The 18492-nt window shown below is 45.7% G+C and overlaps 1 protein-coding gene across 10 annotated transcripts in view; it reads right to left on the bottom strand.

Moving 5' to 3' along the window:
• The window catches only part of CABIN1 (calcineurin binding protein 1), a 165068-nt gene that overhangs the window by 85466 nt on the left and 61110 nt on the right, over nt 1–18492 (bottom strand). For all 10 annotated transcript variants that reach the window (XM_063704700.1, XM_004063169.5, XM_055375155.2 and 7 more), the window contains exons 19-24: nt 16331–16446; nt 9232–9393; nt 7825–8031; nt 7459–7604; nt 4897–5158; nt 780–1040 (exon numbers count right to left, since the gene is read on the bottom strand). In XM_063704700.1, the coding sequence (XP_063560770.1) occupies nt 780–1040; nt 4897–5158; nt 7459–7604; nt 7825–8031; nt 9232–9393; nt 16331–16446 (1154 nt within the window). The remainder of the gene's footprint in view (nt 1–779; nt 1041–4896; nt 5159–7458; nt 7605–7824; nt 8032–9231; nt 9394–16330; nt 16447–18492) is intronic.

Raw genomic sequence — 18492 nt, 5'->3', positions numbered from 1 at the left:
CCAAGAGGCTTGCTGGGCACGTGAGACTGGTAGAGACTGGGCACATAGCCTCAGAAAGGGCAAAGCCAATGTGCACAGGGCCTTCAGAAGCTTCAAGTCCTGGGCTGAACCAAATGGTGGACATCTGGATCTCTACCAATGTCCTTGGTTTTCCTGCCTACAAAATTGACAATCGTGGCCGCCCAGCCTGCCTCACAAGACTGCTATGAGCAACAGTGACAGCATTCATCAGAAACACTCTGGAAACCATGAGAGAAAATCCAGGGAGTAAAGAACTGCTCTTTTCTTGAACAACAATCAGAAGACTCCAAATTGGGGGTCAAGAGAGCAGGCTGCTCACCCTAGCTCAGCCCCTGCCAACCTGGGTAGCCTGGGCACAGGCTGGGCTTTGGATGTCTCATTTGCACCCTGGAGGCAATGGTGCCTGCCCTCCCTCCTGCCAGGCTACAGGGTGTGAATGTCCTGGGCCTGGGAGATGCTATGTGGCACTGACTGTCATCACCAAGGTCAGGTTCTTAGAACCTGTGTTAGTGAGGAAAGACAATTTTCTTCTGAGAGATAAGAACAAAATGGTCACTCTCCCAGAAAGGATGATAAACACCCGTTGGGAAAAGAGAGGAAATGATGTTTTATTCAATTGCACATGAAGCTGCTCAACACAGATAAGTTTGCGGCAGGTTGAAGGGCGGTCACTGGAACCTTGAGCCCCATGCCCAGGGAGATAAAGAAACCAGCCTGCCCCTGCCCTGCTTCCCCGCCCTGGGCCAGCATGATGTCACCTCCAGGGCCTCCATGGCCAGCTCAGGTGGGTTGTGGTAGTGGATCTTCTTGGGGTAGCGGGCAGCCTCCTCATGCAGGTAGTGGCCAGCCTGCCTGTAGTGCAGCAAGTAAACGGTGGGTGGCTGCTGCTGCTTCTCAGCCACCTTGCCCAGCATGTAGTGGATGAGCCACTCCTCCTCGTCACCATCACCCTCGCAGCGGGCTGCTGATGTGAAACAGTGCTTGGCTGTCTCTAGCATGCTGTCGCGCCGGCCCTCCATCTGTAAGAAGATCATGAGACTGGGCTGGCCTTATGCCTGAACCTGCCCAGGGATCAGACTTTTTCCTGCACAAAGCTCTGCCGACCTATTTGCAAGTTTATACTCCTCTTAACAACCAAGACACAGAAATGCCCTCACCATTTCACAGCTGGTAACACCGAAGTGTAGAAAGGCCTAGGGGTTTCTCAAAAGCGCCCACCAAGCAAGGCACAGAGCAGGACTTAAACTCAGGTCACCCCATGTCAACCAGGGTACTTTTTTCTGCTTTCCCCCTGCAGCATCTAATGCAGATTCACCTAGCATCCTGCTCCACAGCACTGGAGAGGGCATTTACTAACACTCAGCACCCAGCCCTGTGGCACTGAAGAGGGCATGTATTTAGCACCCAGTTGCACTGCACAGGAGAGGGTGTGTACCCCTGGGGTACAACAGGACTTCCCAGCATCTCCTCTGTGCTCTTTAAGACAGATGTGGAGTACTTGTAGAAGGGCAAATTCCTGAGCCCCACTTAAGAGCCACTGACTGGGAGTCTGCATTTGCAGCAAGCACCTCCAGCCACCCTCTCACAGCCTGAAGGAAGGAAACAGCTAGCTAGGAAGGAAGGAAAAGAGGGTCACCTTTTAAGAGGCACTACTTTCCAATACTGGTCAGCTGCCAGCCAAATTCATGCCCCCTCATTCCAGAACTCTGGGCTGGAAGCTAGAGAGAAGCCTGCATGTGCAAGCCCACAGAGCTGCTCTGAGCAGCCCAGGTCTCTGATCCCTCCTCTCTGTGGTCCTGGATTGATGGCAGGGAAGCCAAAGTCTCTTCTTGCCTGACCTCAGGGGCCAGTGAGAGGGGAAGAGGCTGCAGGCACTAGTCTCTGGCAAGGGCAGCTGCTGTGGCCTGCAGGAAGTGCCTCATGTTCTCATCCAGCCAGGTTGAGCCGGCCCTTGGATGTCTCTCCAGTGGGTGCTTGTTTATGTGAAAACCCTGTAGCAATGGCCCCAGGACTGAAATAAGGGAGCAATGTGCTACCCAGTGCTCTGTTAGACACTTCTCAGGAAAAAAAAAAAAAATGACCACACAGGAAGTGGGAGATCATCAATGGGTGAAATACAGTGGAAAGGATCACAGTGCAGGGTCAAACACGGGACCAACCAAGTGACTCCATCACATCCCCTTCAAGATGGGATTCTGTGGCAAATGTGCTGAAGTAAAAGGCAATGGCTAAAAGGATGTCCTTCTACTTGAATTGCTTTGTAGCTGTGTGACGGGGACCAAGTCACTAGCCCCCCTGCCCACCCTGTTCTGCCACTGGCACCTGTAACAGCCACCTGCCAAGAAAGAAAGGGTAGCTGTGAAGCGGCCCATCTGGGCTGGCATCTGGTACCATGCAGACCCTTGGGAAGAGGCTAAGCCCCCACCCCTTCCCCATACAGGGCACACCGCCAATGTCCCTGTCCTTGTGGTGTGGAGGTCACAATACCTCAGACAGGAAAAGGAGGGACAGTCACTGAGGGCCTGCTGTGTTTCAGAAGCTCTACTAGACACCATCTCACTACCTTGCCATCCTCAGAGCAGAATAGGCACCTCATTCACCTTGCATATGGGGTGCCCGTGAGAGGGGCTCAGGAAATGGCTGATGGCAGGTGTTCCCAATGAACTCTCATAATACTGCCTTGGAGAAGGAACCACAACAGGAATGTCAGGTTACTGCTTCCAGGTCACACAGCTAGAAAGCTCTGGCTCCAAAGCCTTTCCCCTTGCCTGAGAACTGACATCATGGGGAAAGCATTTGTTCTCCTACACCACCAACTCTGAGGAGTTTCTAGGCAAAAGCTGAAGCACACAGCAGCTCGAACAGCTGCCAACATGTGTCCTGCAGCCCATCCTCCAGACACAATAAACCCAGACAGAAAAGTAGCAATCAGGGGACTGTGTCCTCGTGACACATTTCAGGGTGGGAAGCTGTCTCTCCAGAGGTGGAAAGAACCCAGGAGGCACAAGGCAGCTCTGCAAGGTAGTTTTCACCCTCGGCAACTATGAAACACCTCCCCCTACCTTCCCTCCCTCCCTGTCGGGACATCTGCATTCCTGGTGGATTTCCATCTCTCTCCTGCCACCCTAACACTCCAGCAAGATGGCTTGGGAACCCAGTTTCAGGACCTGAGCTTCCTGGGCCAATGGCTTCCATAAGATCAACACTGAGTTCAGTCCCAAAGGTTATGAGCCTAAGTAGAGGAAAGAACAAAGCAAGGGGAAAAAGTATGTGGAAACTTGAGCTCAGTCTCCTTACCCACTCCCTGACTTCCCTGGCTCCCTTCCTGGGGGGACCTCTACAAACAAAGCTCTACAAACAAGTGCCAATGGCAGAAAGGGAACTCTGACTTCTCACCCTATTTATTTCCTGGAAAACTCCCACTCTGCCAAATCTCATTTGCCATCATTGGTGGGAGATTAGGGAGAAAATCCCAAGAACCATGATCAGCTCAGCCCACTGAGCCCCAGCAAAGGATAATGGTACTCCTGCTGTTACAGGGAAGGCCTCTTGGGGAGTCAGGCTCTGCATCCTAGGGCAGCAGCTTCAGTCCCCAGCCTGCCCAACTCTGGGGCCACTGCAACACAAACAGAATCCCGCAAGGGACTTTAGTGCAGAACAGTTACAATAAAATAGGGTTACAGCAGTTAAAAGGAATGTACTAGATCCACAGGAATTATCATGGATAGAACTCAACAGTGTGGTGCTGAGTGAAAAAGGAAGCTGAGTACCATACACAGTGTGATAGCATTTAGATTGGTGTTTTTTTCTAGGAGTACATATGTATGTATAAAAAGTACTTTTTTTTACAGTCTGGAAAGAAACAAGCCTAACTGTTTCTGAGGTAGTAGGGGCAGCCAGAGGGATTTGAGCTTTGCCCTTAATATTGTATACTGTAACTGATTTAGAGAAGCCTGTGTCCCTTGTAAGATTTAAGAGTAATTTTTTTTTTTTTAGACGGAGTCTCACTCTGTCGCCCAGGCTGGAGCGCAATGGCATGATCTCAGCTCCCTGCAACCTCCGCCTCTCAGGTTCAAGCAATTCTCCTGCCTCAGCCTCCCGAGGAGCTGGGATTACAGGCATGCACCACCATGCCTGGCTAATTTTTGTACTTTTAGTAGAGATGGGGTTTCACTATGTTGATCAGGCTGGTCTCATACTCCTGACCTCGTGATCCGCCTGCCTCAGTCTCCGAAAGTGTTGGGATTACAGGCGTGAGCCACCATACCCGGCCAAGAGTAATTTTTTTAAAGACGGTAATGTTAAAGAGGAGGTGGTGCTGACACTTCTTTCCCCTATCCTCTTCTAGGGTGCAGTGCTACTGCTGCACTAGCCTAAACATGTCAGTATGGCTCCTTCACTTCCATCTCAAGGAGCCAAGGGTACCCTACTGAACAGAGACTTAAGGGCCAGACTCAGTATCCTGCACTAGTGTAATCCCCTACCAAGAGAGACTTCAAAAATCCCAACCTAAGCTCAAGAATTTTACAAGGATCCAACAAGCTCCTTTGAGGGAACAGGGAAGAAATAGCTACTCCTGGTGGCCAACACCTCTCCCCTCCCTATCTCTCAACTACACTATAACTAATGGCTGACCAGCTGGGTGTAACAGTCTGTCCCTAAATTTGTCTACACTAGACTGGGTGTCCAAAGACCAGGGACCAAGTTGTCACTGACCATGGTATGGCTTAAGCCTCATGGGGAGATTCATCAGTGAGCTCCCAGCATGGATGTGTGGACAAGAATAAAGTACGAATGAGACAGAGCTTCGTTGACCTAAGGGCACTCTGTCTGGACAGAAGGATGGCAAGCCCATCTGCAGCACCCCCTCCTCACCTGCTGCACGAGCTCAGGGGGCAGCTCGCCTCTCCACTGCTTCAACTGACGTGAGGCGAATGAGTGCAAGGCATAGGACATGGTGCCATACTCAATCCACAGGGACAAGTTGGAGCTGTCAATCTCCAGGGCCCGACGGAAGCAGTTCAAGACGGGCGTGGCATGCTTCCAGATGGGCCCATCACTCTTCAGCTCATTGGAGTTCAGCTTGTCCTGAATGCGGCTGGCCCGGGCCAGAGCCATGCCTGCCCAGGAATCAAACCTGTGGTGGTAACAAAAGCACCAGCTAAAAACAACACTACATGAAAAGCATGGAAGATAATGACAGCCTAGTGGACAGGCAGATGGACCCCATGGAAACTCCCTTCCCACACCAGGGCTCAGAGCCCAACTCTGCCACTCACTAATGCCATGACCATGACCCAGACCAGTCATGTCTCTGAGCCTTCATTCCTAACCTGTGACACAGGGCTAAGAAGACCTAACTCAAGAGAAGAGCTGTGGGCATTATGAGACAAAATGTATTTTAATCACCCAGCGCCTAATAGGCATGCAGTAACTACTCTAATGGATGAGCTCTTGGACTCTGTTCCCCTGCTTTGAGGGGTTGCCCACAGAACAGCTCTGGTGGAGAGGAAAAGGAGTGCTCTACAAGGCAAGGCAGCAGCGGTCCAGCTAAAGCATCAGGAAGACCCTCAGCCAGGTGTGACCTTACCTACTTCTGTGCTGGCAGAGCCTGTCATTAGCACATTTGCCAAGCAGAATCATGGGCAGCAGAGACCCCAGGACCCCAGCAACCCAGCTTCTACCCTATTCTCTCTCTGGGACCCTGAGCAGACCCTGCCCCTTCCAGCTCAGTTCTCAGCAGTAAAATGAAAAGTGAGGGACCACATGATGGCTGAGACCCTACCATTCTGAGACCACCTGAAAGAAACTGATAGTGAGAACACAGAAACCTGTCTGAGAGGAGGAATGGCCACAGAGACACCAAGACTAAGATGATCTCTGAGCACTTGATAGTCTGAGATTTGCTGAATGCTAGTACAAAGAACAGAAAAGGCAGCAATCAAATGGACAGACGCCACCCTCACACATGCCAATCGTCCTTAATGCACTGCTAGCACAGAAGAGCAGACTAAGCACCAAGTCTCGCCTAGCACCTGCCTGTTAAGGCCAGAACGAAAGTGGCCAAGGCCTGGAGCCCAGGATCAAGCCATCAAGTGCTTTCCTGGCACTGGGGCCAATCCCACGGGAGACCACGCCTATGTGGCAGGGTTGCCTAATGGGCCAGGCTGATGGGTTGATACCCTCTAAACAGGCAGGTATGAAGGTTGGAGGGAGGCCCAGTTAAGCTGCCATGACCCTTAATTCTGTTGAATAAGGGGCTGTCAGGTGAGAGGTGCCATGCAAAGACAGGTGGGTTTTATCACCCTCACTTTTCAGATGTGGAAGTAGGGGAACAGAGGAGGAAACCTGAACTGTGGCGCAGTGAGCACTCAGCCAGACTGAGCATAGATAGGTCTGCTCTATCACACTGGTTCCCAGTCACCCCAAGAGGACGGCCAGGGCTCTGCCACATGGCTCCCTGACTGGAAGAAACCACAGGCTAAGCAAAAGAAGTTCTGTGAGAACCTTTCACACAATCTACACAAGTCTTGCAAACTGGCTTTTCCACTCACACCCAGTCCCTTCTCTTCTTGGCCAGATGGATCCTGACAAGGTGGAATTCTCTGGTTTTCCCTGAGTTAAGGTGGCTCTGTGCTCACCCATGGCTCAAGGGCAGCTATCACAGCCTGGCCTCTGAGTCCTTCCAGAAAGTGTGCCTACAGATGCTACTCTGAACCCTTTAGATGCAGGTCTGCCACAGAGGGTAGCCTCCTTTTGACCTTCACCCAAGGCTTACCTCCTAGGTAGGAAAAAATATTCCCTCTTAATCAAGTGCATCCGACTTTACAAATGTAGAAGGCCCCTTGAGAGGATCCAGGCAATCACTACACTTTAAGAGAAAGCCAAATAGGGCTCCACAGGAAGAGAGCATGAGCTTCATGTGCAATGAGCTCTTCTACATGTACTATCATGACAATCACTACTGCTACCAGTGCACTGCATCAGAGCAAAAAAGAGAACTCTGGCTTGAGTTTTTCTATCACTTGTCCCCAGGAAGGCAACCATAGTTAAGAAGCCTGCAGTAGAAGCAGCAAGAGTACACACCCTGGGGCTGTGAAAGGGGGCAGCACAAAACCAACAGGATGGAGCCAGGTTGCGCCTCCTTGCCCTGCACACCAGGGTCCAGATGGACACCTCGTACGTTCTCTAATAACCCTTTACCAATAACCCTCCCAGAGGACTTTGGAAAAGAGGCCTTCTCCTCTGCTCTTCTTTTTATGGAAAACCTGCCTGTCCTAACAACAGCAAAGTGCTAAACCACCCTCTCATTCCTTTTTCCCTGGTCTCTTTGCAATGGGCAGGGAAACCCCAAAGTGGCCCACTGAAGAGCTTGCTGAGCTGGAGTCACCCCAGTCATCCCTGCAGCCAGCCTAGCCTCATGCTCTGGTCACTGACCTATTGGGGCAGATGCAGATGTCATGCATGTAGAACTTGATGGCCTTGGACTGTTCCTTGTTTTTGAAATGATAATCAGCCAGGAGGTAGTAAAGCTCGTTCACCACCGGAGGGGAGGGGTCAGCCCCCTCTGGGAGGCAGGGTACCTGGCAGGTGAGAGGAAAAGTATGAGGGGAGGTGGAGTCAAGGACTCAGATGTGACCAGTAAACCCAGGACTGTTTAGTCACAGGACAGACTCTCCAGCTTCTCCTGCCCCTCAGTCTGGTACAGAGCAGAAAAAGAAGCAAAGGAGCATACACAGCAGTGGCAGAGGGGAAAAGTGTGACCCAGCCCTGTCCCCCACCTCCTCAAGGTTGTGGGCCCACCTCAGTTGAAGTTCCCTCAATGTAAGCAGAGACTTTGTCCAGGCTAAGCGCTGGCCTCTCTGTGCGAGGCACAATGGTGGCAATTCTCTTCAGTAGGTTGGCCAAGTCAGCAGACACGGTGCTGGTCTTATAGCTGTCAAATTCAGGAAGGGTCTTGGGCTTAAAATACTCAAACATGAACAGTGCATCCTCCCATATAAGATCCACCTTGAAAAAAAGACAGAAGGCAGATTAATAACACATTCAGGGTAAATGAAAAAGGAAAATTGCATTCCTGTATAGAAACGCACTTTGTCCAATGTAAATGAGGTTATGGCATATTGGAGAGCCTAAAACAAATCCCCATTATACTTAAAAAAAAAATCTGCACTACAAAAATTAGCTGGGCGCGGTGGCAAGCGCCTGTAATCCCAGCTACTCAGGAGGTTGCGGCAGGAGAATCTCTTGAACCTGAGCAGCTGAGGTTGCAGTGAGCCGAGATGGCACCACTGCACTCCAGCCTGGGCAACAGAGTGAGACTCTATCTCAAAAAAAAAAAAAATCTGCATGCCCACTATAATCCCCAAATCCAAGTGTCTGAAAAGCATAAGGCTAGTCTGTAGAAAGACAGACATTAGAAACCACAAGCTGCGCTCTATAAGCCCACGTGGCTGAGCCAGAGGGTGGGTTCCATCATGGGTGGGGACCTTGGGCCAGCCACAGACCCTCTCCACTTGGTAGACAAAATATTGAAGGAGAGCTGACTCCAGGGAGAGTGGCCCTAGGTTTGGGGTCCACAGCAGGGGCTCTGTCCTAAGGAGCTTACATTTTAGTGGATGGAATCCCTAAGATCAGAGAATAACTGACAGTACTGAGGAGCCATTAGATAATACACTCAACAGCGCTCTAAAAACCAAAACAACACAAAAATGGAAAACCTCTAAGGAATTATTCATATCCAAAATAGAAATAAACTATCGACAACTGCCATGCTACATTTTTTGGTTTTAGGGTAGTTTTGTTTGTTGTTTGTTTGTTTTTAGAGATGGGGCCTTGCTCTGCCACCCAGGGCTATTCACAGATGCAATCACAGTGCACTCCAGCCTTAAAATTCTGGCCTCAAGTAATCCTCCTACCCTCACCCTCCAGAGCAGCTAGAACTAAAGGTATGCACCACCATATCTGGCTCTACATATTAGTCAACATTAGTTGAATGTTAGTCAACATTTATGAAAATAAGTTTTTTGCAAGAAAAACCCTTGTCCTATGTAAACTCATCAGACCGTCTTCTCTCCTCCTTCTGATGCAACTCCAAGCAGGACTGCCAAGATGACTGTTGACAAATATGACAACCTTCAAAAGAGCTTACAGCTCCCTCTTAGCAGCTCCCAGCTTCCCTCTTCGTTGGGCCTACTGCAGCACCCTCACCTGCTGGGCCGAGTGTTCCTCCAGGTACCTGGCCTTACTCTTCTTGCTGGGGAAGCTGTACAGGCAGTAGAAGCACTGCTCCAAGGCTGTCTCCAGCTCCTCCTTGTAAGGGTGCGTGTCTTCAGAGGTGGATGCAGCCAGTTCCTTCTGGAGTACTCGCACCTGTGGTGGGCAGAAGAGATGGCCTGAGGTGAGGGCCTGTAGCCACTGCCTCCCTGTCACAGCAGGGCCCCAGAGAAACCACCACTCTATCAACTCTTTTAACCTGAGGTGGCTATGTCTGTTGGGCTCCTGCATGACTTGATTACAAAAACACCTGTTTCCTGGAAAAGTCTTGTTATCCTAATAGGAGTAATTCTGGTCCCACCTCTGGGCCCAACAGTAGCCTCCTGATGGGTTTACCAAGCTGCCTTTCTTTCAGCACACCTAGCCAATTTCTACCAGCCACCAGAAGAAGATATTTGCCTCCTGGGAACTTCACTCATTTATTTAGTCATTTATTTTCTCTACGAATATTTACTGAATACTTTCTTAAAATAGGTATAGTCCTTGCTTTTTAGAAGTTCAGATTCCAGTGGAGAGAATAAAGTTAAACTATAAACAAATAATTATAACATAAGATGATAAATCTCATTAGGGCTAAGAGAATCTCCCTCAGACAAAACATAAATGAGGATCAGAGAGGATGTGAACAACATAGTAAACAAGTTATATCTATGAATATGAGAGCCGACGGCTATTGTTATGCCCAACTATTAGCAAATACACATTATTTTCAAGCATTCATGAGATTTTTGCCAAAACTGGATGAAAAGCAAGTACAAAGACCAAAAACTAGATATAATACATACCACATCCTCAGCTGAACACAATTCAATAAAATTAGAAATCAATTATATAAAAATAGCAAACACCAAATATCAGAATATATGGGAGTCAGATAAAGATGTATCTGGGAAAACTTACAGTCTTCAATACAGGCATTAGAAAAGTGAATACTGGCTGGATGCAGCAGTTCACGCCTGTAATTCCAGCACTTTGGGAGGCCGAGGTGGGAGGATCGCTTGAGCCCAGGAGACTGAAACAAGCCTGGGCAACAAAGTGAGACTCTGTCTCTACAAAAAATTTAAAAATTAGCCAGGCATGATGGTGCACACCTGTAGTCCCAGCTACGTGGGAGGCTAAGGCAGGAAGACTGCTCGAGCCCAGGAGGTCCAGGCTGCAGTGAGCTGTGATCGTACCACTGCACTCTTAGCATGGGCAACAGAGTGAGACCCCGTCTCAAAAAAAAAAAAAAAAAAAAAGAGAGAGAGAGAATAAAATCAAGGAAGACCTCTGAGAAGAAAACAAATTTTCTTTCTTTTTTCTTGAGATGGAGTCTCGCTCCGTCGCCCAGGCTGGAGTGCAGTGGCACAATCTCGGCTCACTGTAACCTCCACCTCCTGGGTTCAAGCAATTCTCCTGTCTCAGCCTCCCAAGTAGCTAGGACTACAGGCACCTGCCACCATGCCCAGCTAATTTTTTTATTTTTAGTAGAGACGGGGTTTCACCTTGTTGGTCAGGCTGGTCTCGAACTCCTGATCTCAGGTGATCCACCCGCTTCAGCCTCCCAAAGTGCTGGGATTACAGGCGTGAGCCACTGCACCTGGCCCAAAATTTTTAAAAATAATAAAAATAGAAAAAAGAAAAAAAAAGAGTGAATACTAAAATAACCATTCAATTCAGTAAGTTAGAAACAATACAGAGTAAATCCAAAGAACATAAAAAGAAATATTAAAGCAGTAATGAACGAGAAAGCAAAGAAAAAATAGGTCAATAAACCAATAGTTGGTAATTTGAAAAGACTAATTTATACAAACCTCATGAAAGACTGGTTTTTAAAAGGTGGGGGGAGAAAGCACAAACTATTTTAGCAATGAAAAAGGGGCATAACTCGAGGTACCACAGAACTTTTTAAAGTATAAGCAGAAACCATGAACAGCCTTATGCTCTAAGTGGAAACTGTTAAAACAATATAATTGACTTGAGAAGAGAAAATCTAATTGGACCTATAATCACTAAAGAAATAGTAGTTTAGAATTTATTATAACACTCCCCAAAAAGAGAGAAAAACTCTAGATCACAGGTGGCAAACCACCCCATGGGCCAAATCCTCCCCTTGTCTGTTTTGTAGGCCTGGGAGTTAAGAACGATGTATGCATTTTTAAATGATTGAAAAAAAATTAACAGAAAAAAACTATTTTTTAACACATGAAGATTATATGAAATTCAAATTTTAGTGTCCACAAGTTTTGTTGGAACAAAGCTGCAGCCACTGATTTAAATAATATCTACGACTGCTTTTCTGAGGCAATGGAAGCCCTGAGTAGTTCCAACAGAGACCCTAGAACCTACAAAGCCTCAAAGATTTACTATTTGTCCCTTTACAGGAAAAGCTTTGGTGATCCCTGGCAAAGAGTATAAGACAAGGGGGAAAAAAGAAAAAAACTATAAGGATTGAAAAGGAAGGAAAAAATAGTTATTTGTGGATGATATGACTGTCTACGTAGAAAATTCAAGTCTACCACCCACTAAAATTAATAGAAGCAATAAGCAAAGGAGCTGTGCATAAGAAAAAATTATTCAAAAAACTAGTGCTCCTGCATGCTCACAAAAACCAAATAGAAAAACTGACATTTAAATATCTATTTACAACAGTAATAAAAACAAATGAAACCTAGGCAACAATCTAACAAAATATACGCAACAATTTTACAGCTATACTTTGAAAAAATGAGAGTGAAAGGAAAAAAAGTATTATGGAGAATATTATTAAGCTGAATTAAGTGACATGAAAGCATAAGACCTAAATAAACAGAGAGATATACCACATTTACGACTAGAAAGACTCAATCATACAAAAATGACAATTATTTTGCAAATTAATCTGTGAGGTCAATGTTATTCCAATCAAAATTCCAATGGCAGGTTTGCATTAGGGGGTTGGATATCATAAAACATTACAGACTGATCGTACAATGGTACAGAAGAGGAAAAGGCCAAGAATAGCCAAGAGACTGAGAGGTACGTGAGTAGATTAACCCTACCAGGTATCAAAATCTCTCAAAGACAATTCAGTATTGTCAGGAACAGACAAGACTCCTATGCCAATAAAAAGAACAGAGCCAACATGTAAGAAGGTGACTTACAAGTCAGCACAGAGAACAGACTCTTCAAAAAATGGTACAAACCAACTGGCCATGCGTGTGGAATGTAAAATTGGATTCCTGCCTTATCTTTTAACAAAAATAAAATTTAGATGGAATACAGACACATGAAATACAAGACCAAACTAGTAGACTAATGTAAAGGAGATCTTTACATAATTTTGTGAGAGGGAAGTAAAAGTACCCCCATCCCTCAAAAAATCACAAACCTCAAAGGAGAAGACTAATAAATTTGACATTCAAATTTTAAAATTCTGTAAAACAAATACCATACACATAGTTAAAAGATATCCCACATAAAGGTGCACAGAAATAGAAATAGAACTAAGCACACAGACACAATATGTGCACGTAAAACTGGTGAAACTTATGTATCAGACAAAAGACTGGAATTCAGAGTACCTTAAGAAAAAAACTGCAAATCAATAGGAAAAAGAAAAACAAACCACTAGAAAGATGGGCAAATCATGTGAACGGGCAATTTGCATAAGAGGAAACCCAAGGGGTAAACAGGCATAAAATGATATTCAATCTCACTAATAATTATAAATTATTAAAAAGAACATTTAAAGAACAATGGAATACCATTTTATGCCTTTCAGATGGGCATAAACATTTAAGTCTACTGTACCTAGGGCTGACACAGATGTGCAGGAATTCCCACACTGCTATCAAAAGTATAAAATTGTTCAATAATTTTGAAGAATAATCTGAAAATAAAATTTTTAAAGTTAACAGTGTACACACTCTGTGATCCAGCAGTTCCTTTTACAGGAATCTACACAAGAGAAACTCTCACATGTATACATAAAACAACCTCTTGGTGGACGTTAACCATAATATCATTTATAACTCCCAAAATGGATAAACAACCTTAATGCCATATTAGGAAAATTGTTTTAAAAATATAATAACAAATACTTACAGATGAATTGATATAAATGTCTAGGATTTGCTTCAGAATAATGTGGGATGATTGGGAAGGTAGGTGGGGGAGTAGACATGCAATAACGATTAACCAGTGCTCAGTATATGGAAGTGCACTATACTTTCTATTCTAATAATGTTGGGAATTTTCCATACTAAAAAGTTTAAGAGCATGATATACTCACACAATAGAACCCTGTAAAGCAATTAAAATGAATAAACTAGATGTACTTGTATCAATGTAACTGTATCTCAGTACACTAAAATAAAAGCAAGCTGCAAGAGGTTACATACTATATGATGTTTAGTATGTAAAATTTTAAAACTCATGTAACTATATACTGTTTACTGACATACAGATACATAATTAGGTATTAAAAAATGTGGACAAAAAGATACACACCAGCTTCAAGAGAGTGAGGGAGGTAGGGTAGTGAAGAGCATGCTTTCTCGTTAACTCTTATTTTTATCAGAAGACAAATTTGTGGCAAATACAGCAGATTGTCAACACATATAAAATCTGGGTGTGGTACACAGAAGGGGGGTGGGCACACAATGTAAGAGGGAATATCCAGGTGTTAATAAAGGCTCTATAGCACAGGAGCCATTTGAGCTGTGTGGAGATGAACAGATAAGAATCCATCAACCCAAGTAAAACACATGGAAAGAAATAACTCAAGAAAAGAAGAGACTCAAGAGGATTTCTCTCAGAGAACATTTCCATTCTATCTAAGAAGAGAAAACAATCCACACAAAAGGTCTCCCTGATGTTGGCCTCAAATCACTCTCAAGATGCAATCCTTTTACCTGAAGACCATGAGCCTGGGGCAAGAAGAGGTAGTAATGAAGCATTCAACCTTCATAACCCTCCATGGCACCCAGAATCATGAGTGCTCAGCAAGCATTTCTGGAGAAATTAATGAATGTCTTTATGTTTGTTCATTCATTCATTCATTCAAGAAATACAACTGGGCAGCAGTCTGTCAGGTATTGCTCAGGCCCCAGGGATGCTTCAAACAGCAAGACAGAAAAGGTCCCTGGTCCCAGGGATGCTATCTGGTGGGGGAGGGGCACATGACAGAAACAAATGGTGGGGGTCCCCAGCAGTAGACAGGACAGCATGTGGCAAGAGAGAAAAGCCTCTTTGAAAAGGCAGGAAGGAAACAACAAACCAGTCATGCAGAAGCTGAGGAATAGCATGGCAGGCAGAAAGGCACAGGGTGGTCAGGAGAGCTGCTGCAAAGGTTGGAGAAATGTAAAGGCTGGGCCTCGGGCAGGAAAATCAGGAACTACAAAATGAAACACAACAGTGCTCAACTCACTTCTACTCCCTCAAATTCATTAGCAGATATCAGCAGCTAGAATTCATGCTCCACTAGAAAAGACACAGATTAAGAAAAACGAAATAGGACCATCCTGTTGCCCCTTCAGCCCACCCCTTCACTCTTAGCACCACTCCCACCCAAGCTAGCCTAAGGTATTAACTCATTCTTCCCAATCAGCATAAGGAGGATGGCCTTGTGGAGGTGACCTTATGGAAGCAGAGACTGTCCCTGCAGAGGGTTGGTTGGCAGAGGGAAGGCAGAAAAAGGGAGTGGCTGAGTCCTGGGCAGCATTACAGACTCAGCCTGGCAAAACTCTTCCAAAAATAGTCTTGGAGAGTAGAGCTGACCCAGGGTGAGCATCCCAAGGGCCCTCAGAGCTCACGGGGTAGGGGAGACATTCAGGCATCTGGAGCTGGGGCTGGAATTTGCCTCAGACACTAACCAGCAACAGGGACCTGGGCCGGATGGGTCTCCTGGACAAATCACATATTCAGCCTAAGTGTCTTGCAAACTGTCAAGCTCTATACATATGCATACTCTCCTTTAACCCATATTTATTAAGCACCTACTATGTGCCAGGTGTGTACTAGGTACTTGGATCCAGCAGTGAACAAAACTATCAAAACCCCCTACTCTCTCTAAAGTTAATTTCAGTGGAGCAGAGACACACAATACACTTAATGAGTGTATCACACAGCATGCTGGAGGTTAAGCGCTGAGGGGAAAGCACAGGAAGATGGGGAGTACTGGGAGGGAGGGTGCAGTCGTGAAAGAGCAGGTATTGTTCCCTGAAGAGAAGGTATAGAGCAGGTGATGGCAAACGTTTTCTTAAAGGGCCAGATACTAAGTATTTTAGGCTTTCCTGGCCATACACCTCCATCACAGCTACTGCACTCTGCCATTCTACTGCAAAAGCAGCCACAGTTAATATGTAAATGAATGGGCATGGTTATATCCCAATAGAACTTCACGAATAAATATTATAGGCTGGGTCTGAGGTCCCTGTCTTGGGTATATGAAGAACACCAGGTGCTCTGTAACTGGTCTGCATGCTGCTTGGCCTCCTACTCAACAGTGAGATTGGAGACAGGGTTCGTGCTGCTTATCCCTAGTAAACCCAGGGAGCTACTTCCAGTCAATCACAACTGACAAGTGCAAGGAAGTGTATGTGCTCTCACTAATCATTTAGTAACTGAATGGATGTAATAATAGCTATTGAATGAGCAACTACTACTTGGCATTGTGAGTCATGCTTAGTAAACAGGACTCAATAGAAGGCGGTGGTGGTGCATGTGGTTATTACTCCTGAAATTACAACTACAAGGCCTAGCCCCGTGCCTGACTAGGAAGAAACTCAGTAAGGACTAGTGGATCTAAATCCACCTGCTGTTCAAGAGCTCCAGAGCTTCCTGAGCCTCAGGTACACAAGGGAACTTTCTGGCAAGAAAGTCTTATCAGACTTTCTGACAAGCTTCGGTAACTACAGTGAGTAATGCAGTAAGTCAAAGACGCACAGTGGGCCCACTGAGGGAAGGCCAAGCAAGCCCAGCGTGCCAACATGAATCTGTCCCCTTCCCATTCCACCTCCCACCCCAGCCCTGCCCTGCACTGGCAGTCTGCAGCCCAGGGGGAAGCACTTACATAGAATCGCAGCAGAGCCCCATCTGAATTGCAGCACCAGGACCTTCTGCCCAAATACTCGTGGGCTGTGTTCAGCAGCATGAGGGAGGATGGGAGCATGGGCGCCTCCGACATCCCTAGGGAAAGCCCAGGCCGACAGACACAGAGTTAGTGTGGGAACCTGCGTGCCTGCAGGGGCTGCGAGGCTCAGTCTCCTCTTTTCGGGCTTTTCTGTCTTTATCAACATGACTACAGACTTTTCCTTTCCTTTTTTTTTTTTTTTTTTTGCCTTTTTAAATAAGTAGTGACTTGACTGGCTTTACTAAAGCAATACACGCTTATCAAAACACAATTCAAGCCATATAGGAAAATATAAAGGAGCACACTTTATCCATCAAAATACCAGCCCAGAGAGAACCAATGCTGACATCTGGTGAACCTCAGTCACAGCATCCATCTGTGCATATCTGATGCATTTTGAATGAGAGAAAAGTAATTTATTACAATGGAACCCATACTACACATGCCATTTCTTAACTTAAAAAAAAAAATTTTTTTTTTAAGAGATAGAGTCTAACTGTTGCCCAGGCTGGAGTACAGTTGGCACAATTATAGCTCACTGCAGCCTCCAATTCCTGGACTCAAACAATCTTCCTGCCTCAGTCTCCTGAGTAGCTGGGACTACAGGCGCGAGCTACCACACCCAGCTAATTTTTTAATTTTTTGTAGAAACAGGGTCTCACTATGTTGCTCAAGCTAGTCTCGAACTCCTGGCCTGCCTCGGCCTCCCAAAGTGTTGAGACTACAGGCATGAGCCACGGCGCCTGGCCTTAAAAGTTCTTAGATTTAGGTCTACCTGAATAATACAGAAGAAAAAGAGTAAAACAGGAGGAAAAAGAACTACTGAATTCCAGTTACACATTTGTTTACCACTAGAGGTATTATTTGTTTATAAAGGTCCCTTAGTATTTTTGAAACTCTGGGCCATAACCCATTAACGACTTATAACTAGCATTTTTAGAGTGGATCAGGACAGAACACGTCAGAAGCCACTAGTAATACCTTTCTTTCATGAAATTTATTTTGTACTTTTTCTTCTTTTTTTTAAGATGAGGTCTCACTTTTGCCCAGGCTGGAGTGCAGTGGCATGGTCATAGCTCAATGCAGCCTCCAACTCCTGGGCTCAAGTCATCCTCCTTTCTCAGCCTCCCAAGTAGCTAGGTCTCTAGGTGCCACCACCACACCTGGCTAATTTTTTTTATTTTATTTTACTTTTTGTAGATACAGGGTCTTACTACGTTGCCTGGGCTGGCTTCAAACTCCTGGCCCCACGTAATCCTTCTGCCTCGAACTCCTGAAGTGTGGGAATTACAGGAGTGAGCCACCATGCCCTGTTACTTTCGGCTCTTAAGTGCAACCAATTGTTCCAATTTGTCACATTCATTCTGCTCCATGCTGTTTGCATTTATGACTTTATAATGGTGAGATTTAGTTTGCAGTGTTTTCCTCAGTTCTACAATTTTCCTTTTTGTTTCATTCTGTTTGTCAGCTCAAAAGCCCAATTCTGCTTCCTCCGCCTTCCTTATAAACCCTGTCTTAGTACCTGCTTCCAGAGAATTCAGTATGTGATAACTGTTATTATTTTTCCTGGGTGATAATATCCTCACCAGGCCCCTCACCACCCAACCATAGTGTGTTTTATCCCAGGGCCCCTTCCCTCAGCTCAGTCTGCACACTGGAAGATGGCAGGCTCCTGTGGCTCTTCCTGCCTCTGCCAAGGCCAAGGGTGGGATGGAGGAGGTTTCCCCTCATGCCACTCTTCACAAATGAGAATATTAATAATATTTCCCAGGATTTGGTCAACTTGCTATCTTCCATCAGTTCTCCTGCTGAGGGACATGCAAAGACAGAGCCACATCTACTGCCACTCCACCAGAATCTTTCTTTTTTCTTTCTTTTCTTTCCTTTCTTTTTCCTTTCCAATCTCTCTCTCTTTCTTTGATGTACTTTTCAAAGTTTAAGGTATTTGACTATTCCTCTATCCGCGTTTACTTGCTGGCAGTTTTTTGAAAACTAATTTCTGTTTGCATAATTAATTTTGAGGAAAAGGAGAATTTCAGTCCAGAAGCCTTTTCGTGTTATTTTTCTAAGAAAAATAACAAACTTTTATAGTTATAAACTTT

The sequence above is a fragment of the Gorilla gorilla genome, chromosome 23 (assembly GCF_029281585.2).
Source record: "Gorilla gorilla gorilla isolate KB3781 chromosome 23, NHGRI_mGorGor1-v2.1_pri, whole genome shotgun sequence".
Taxonomy (NCBI): Eukaryota; Metazoa; Chordata; class Mammalia; order Primates; family Hominidae; genus Gorilla; species Gorilla gorilla.
Note: the sequence above shows the minus strand (reverse complement) of the source record. Positions and strands in the feature narration are given on the sequence as shown.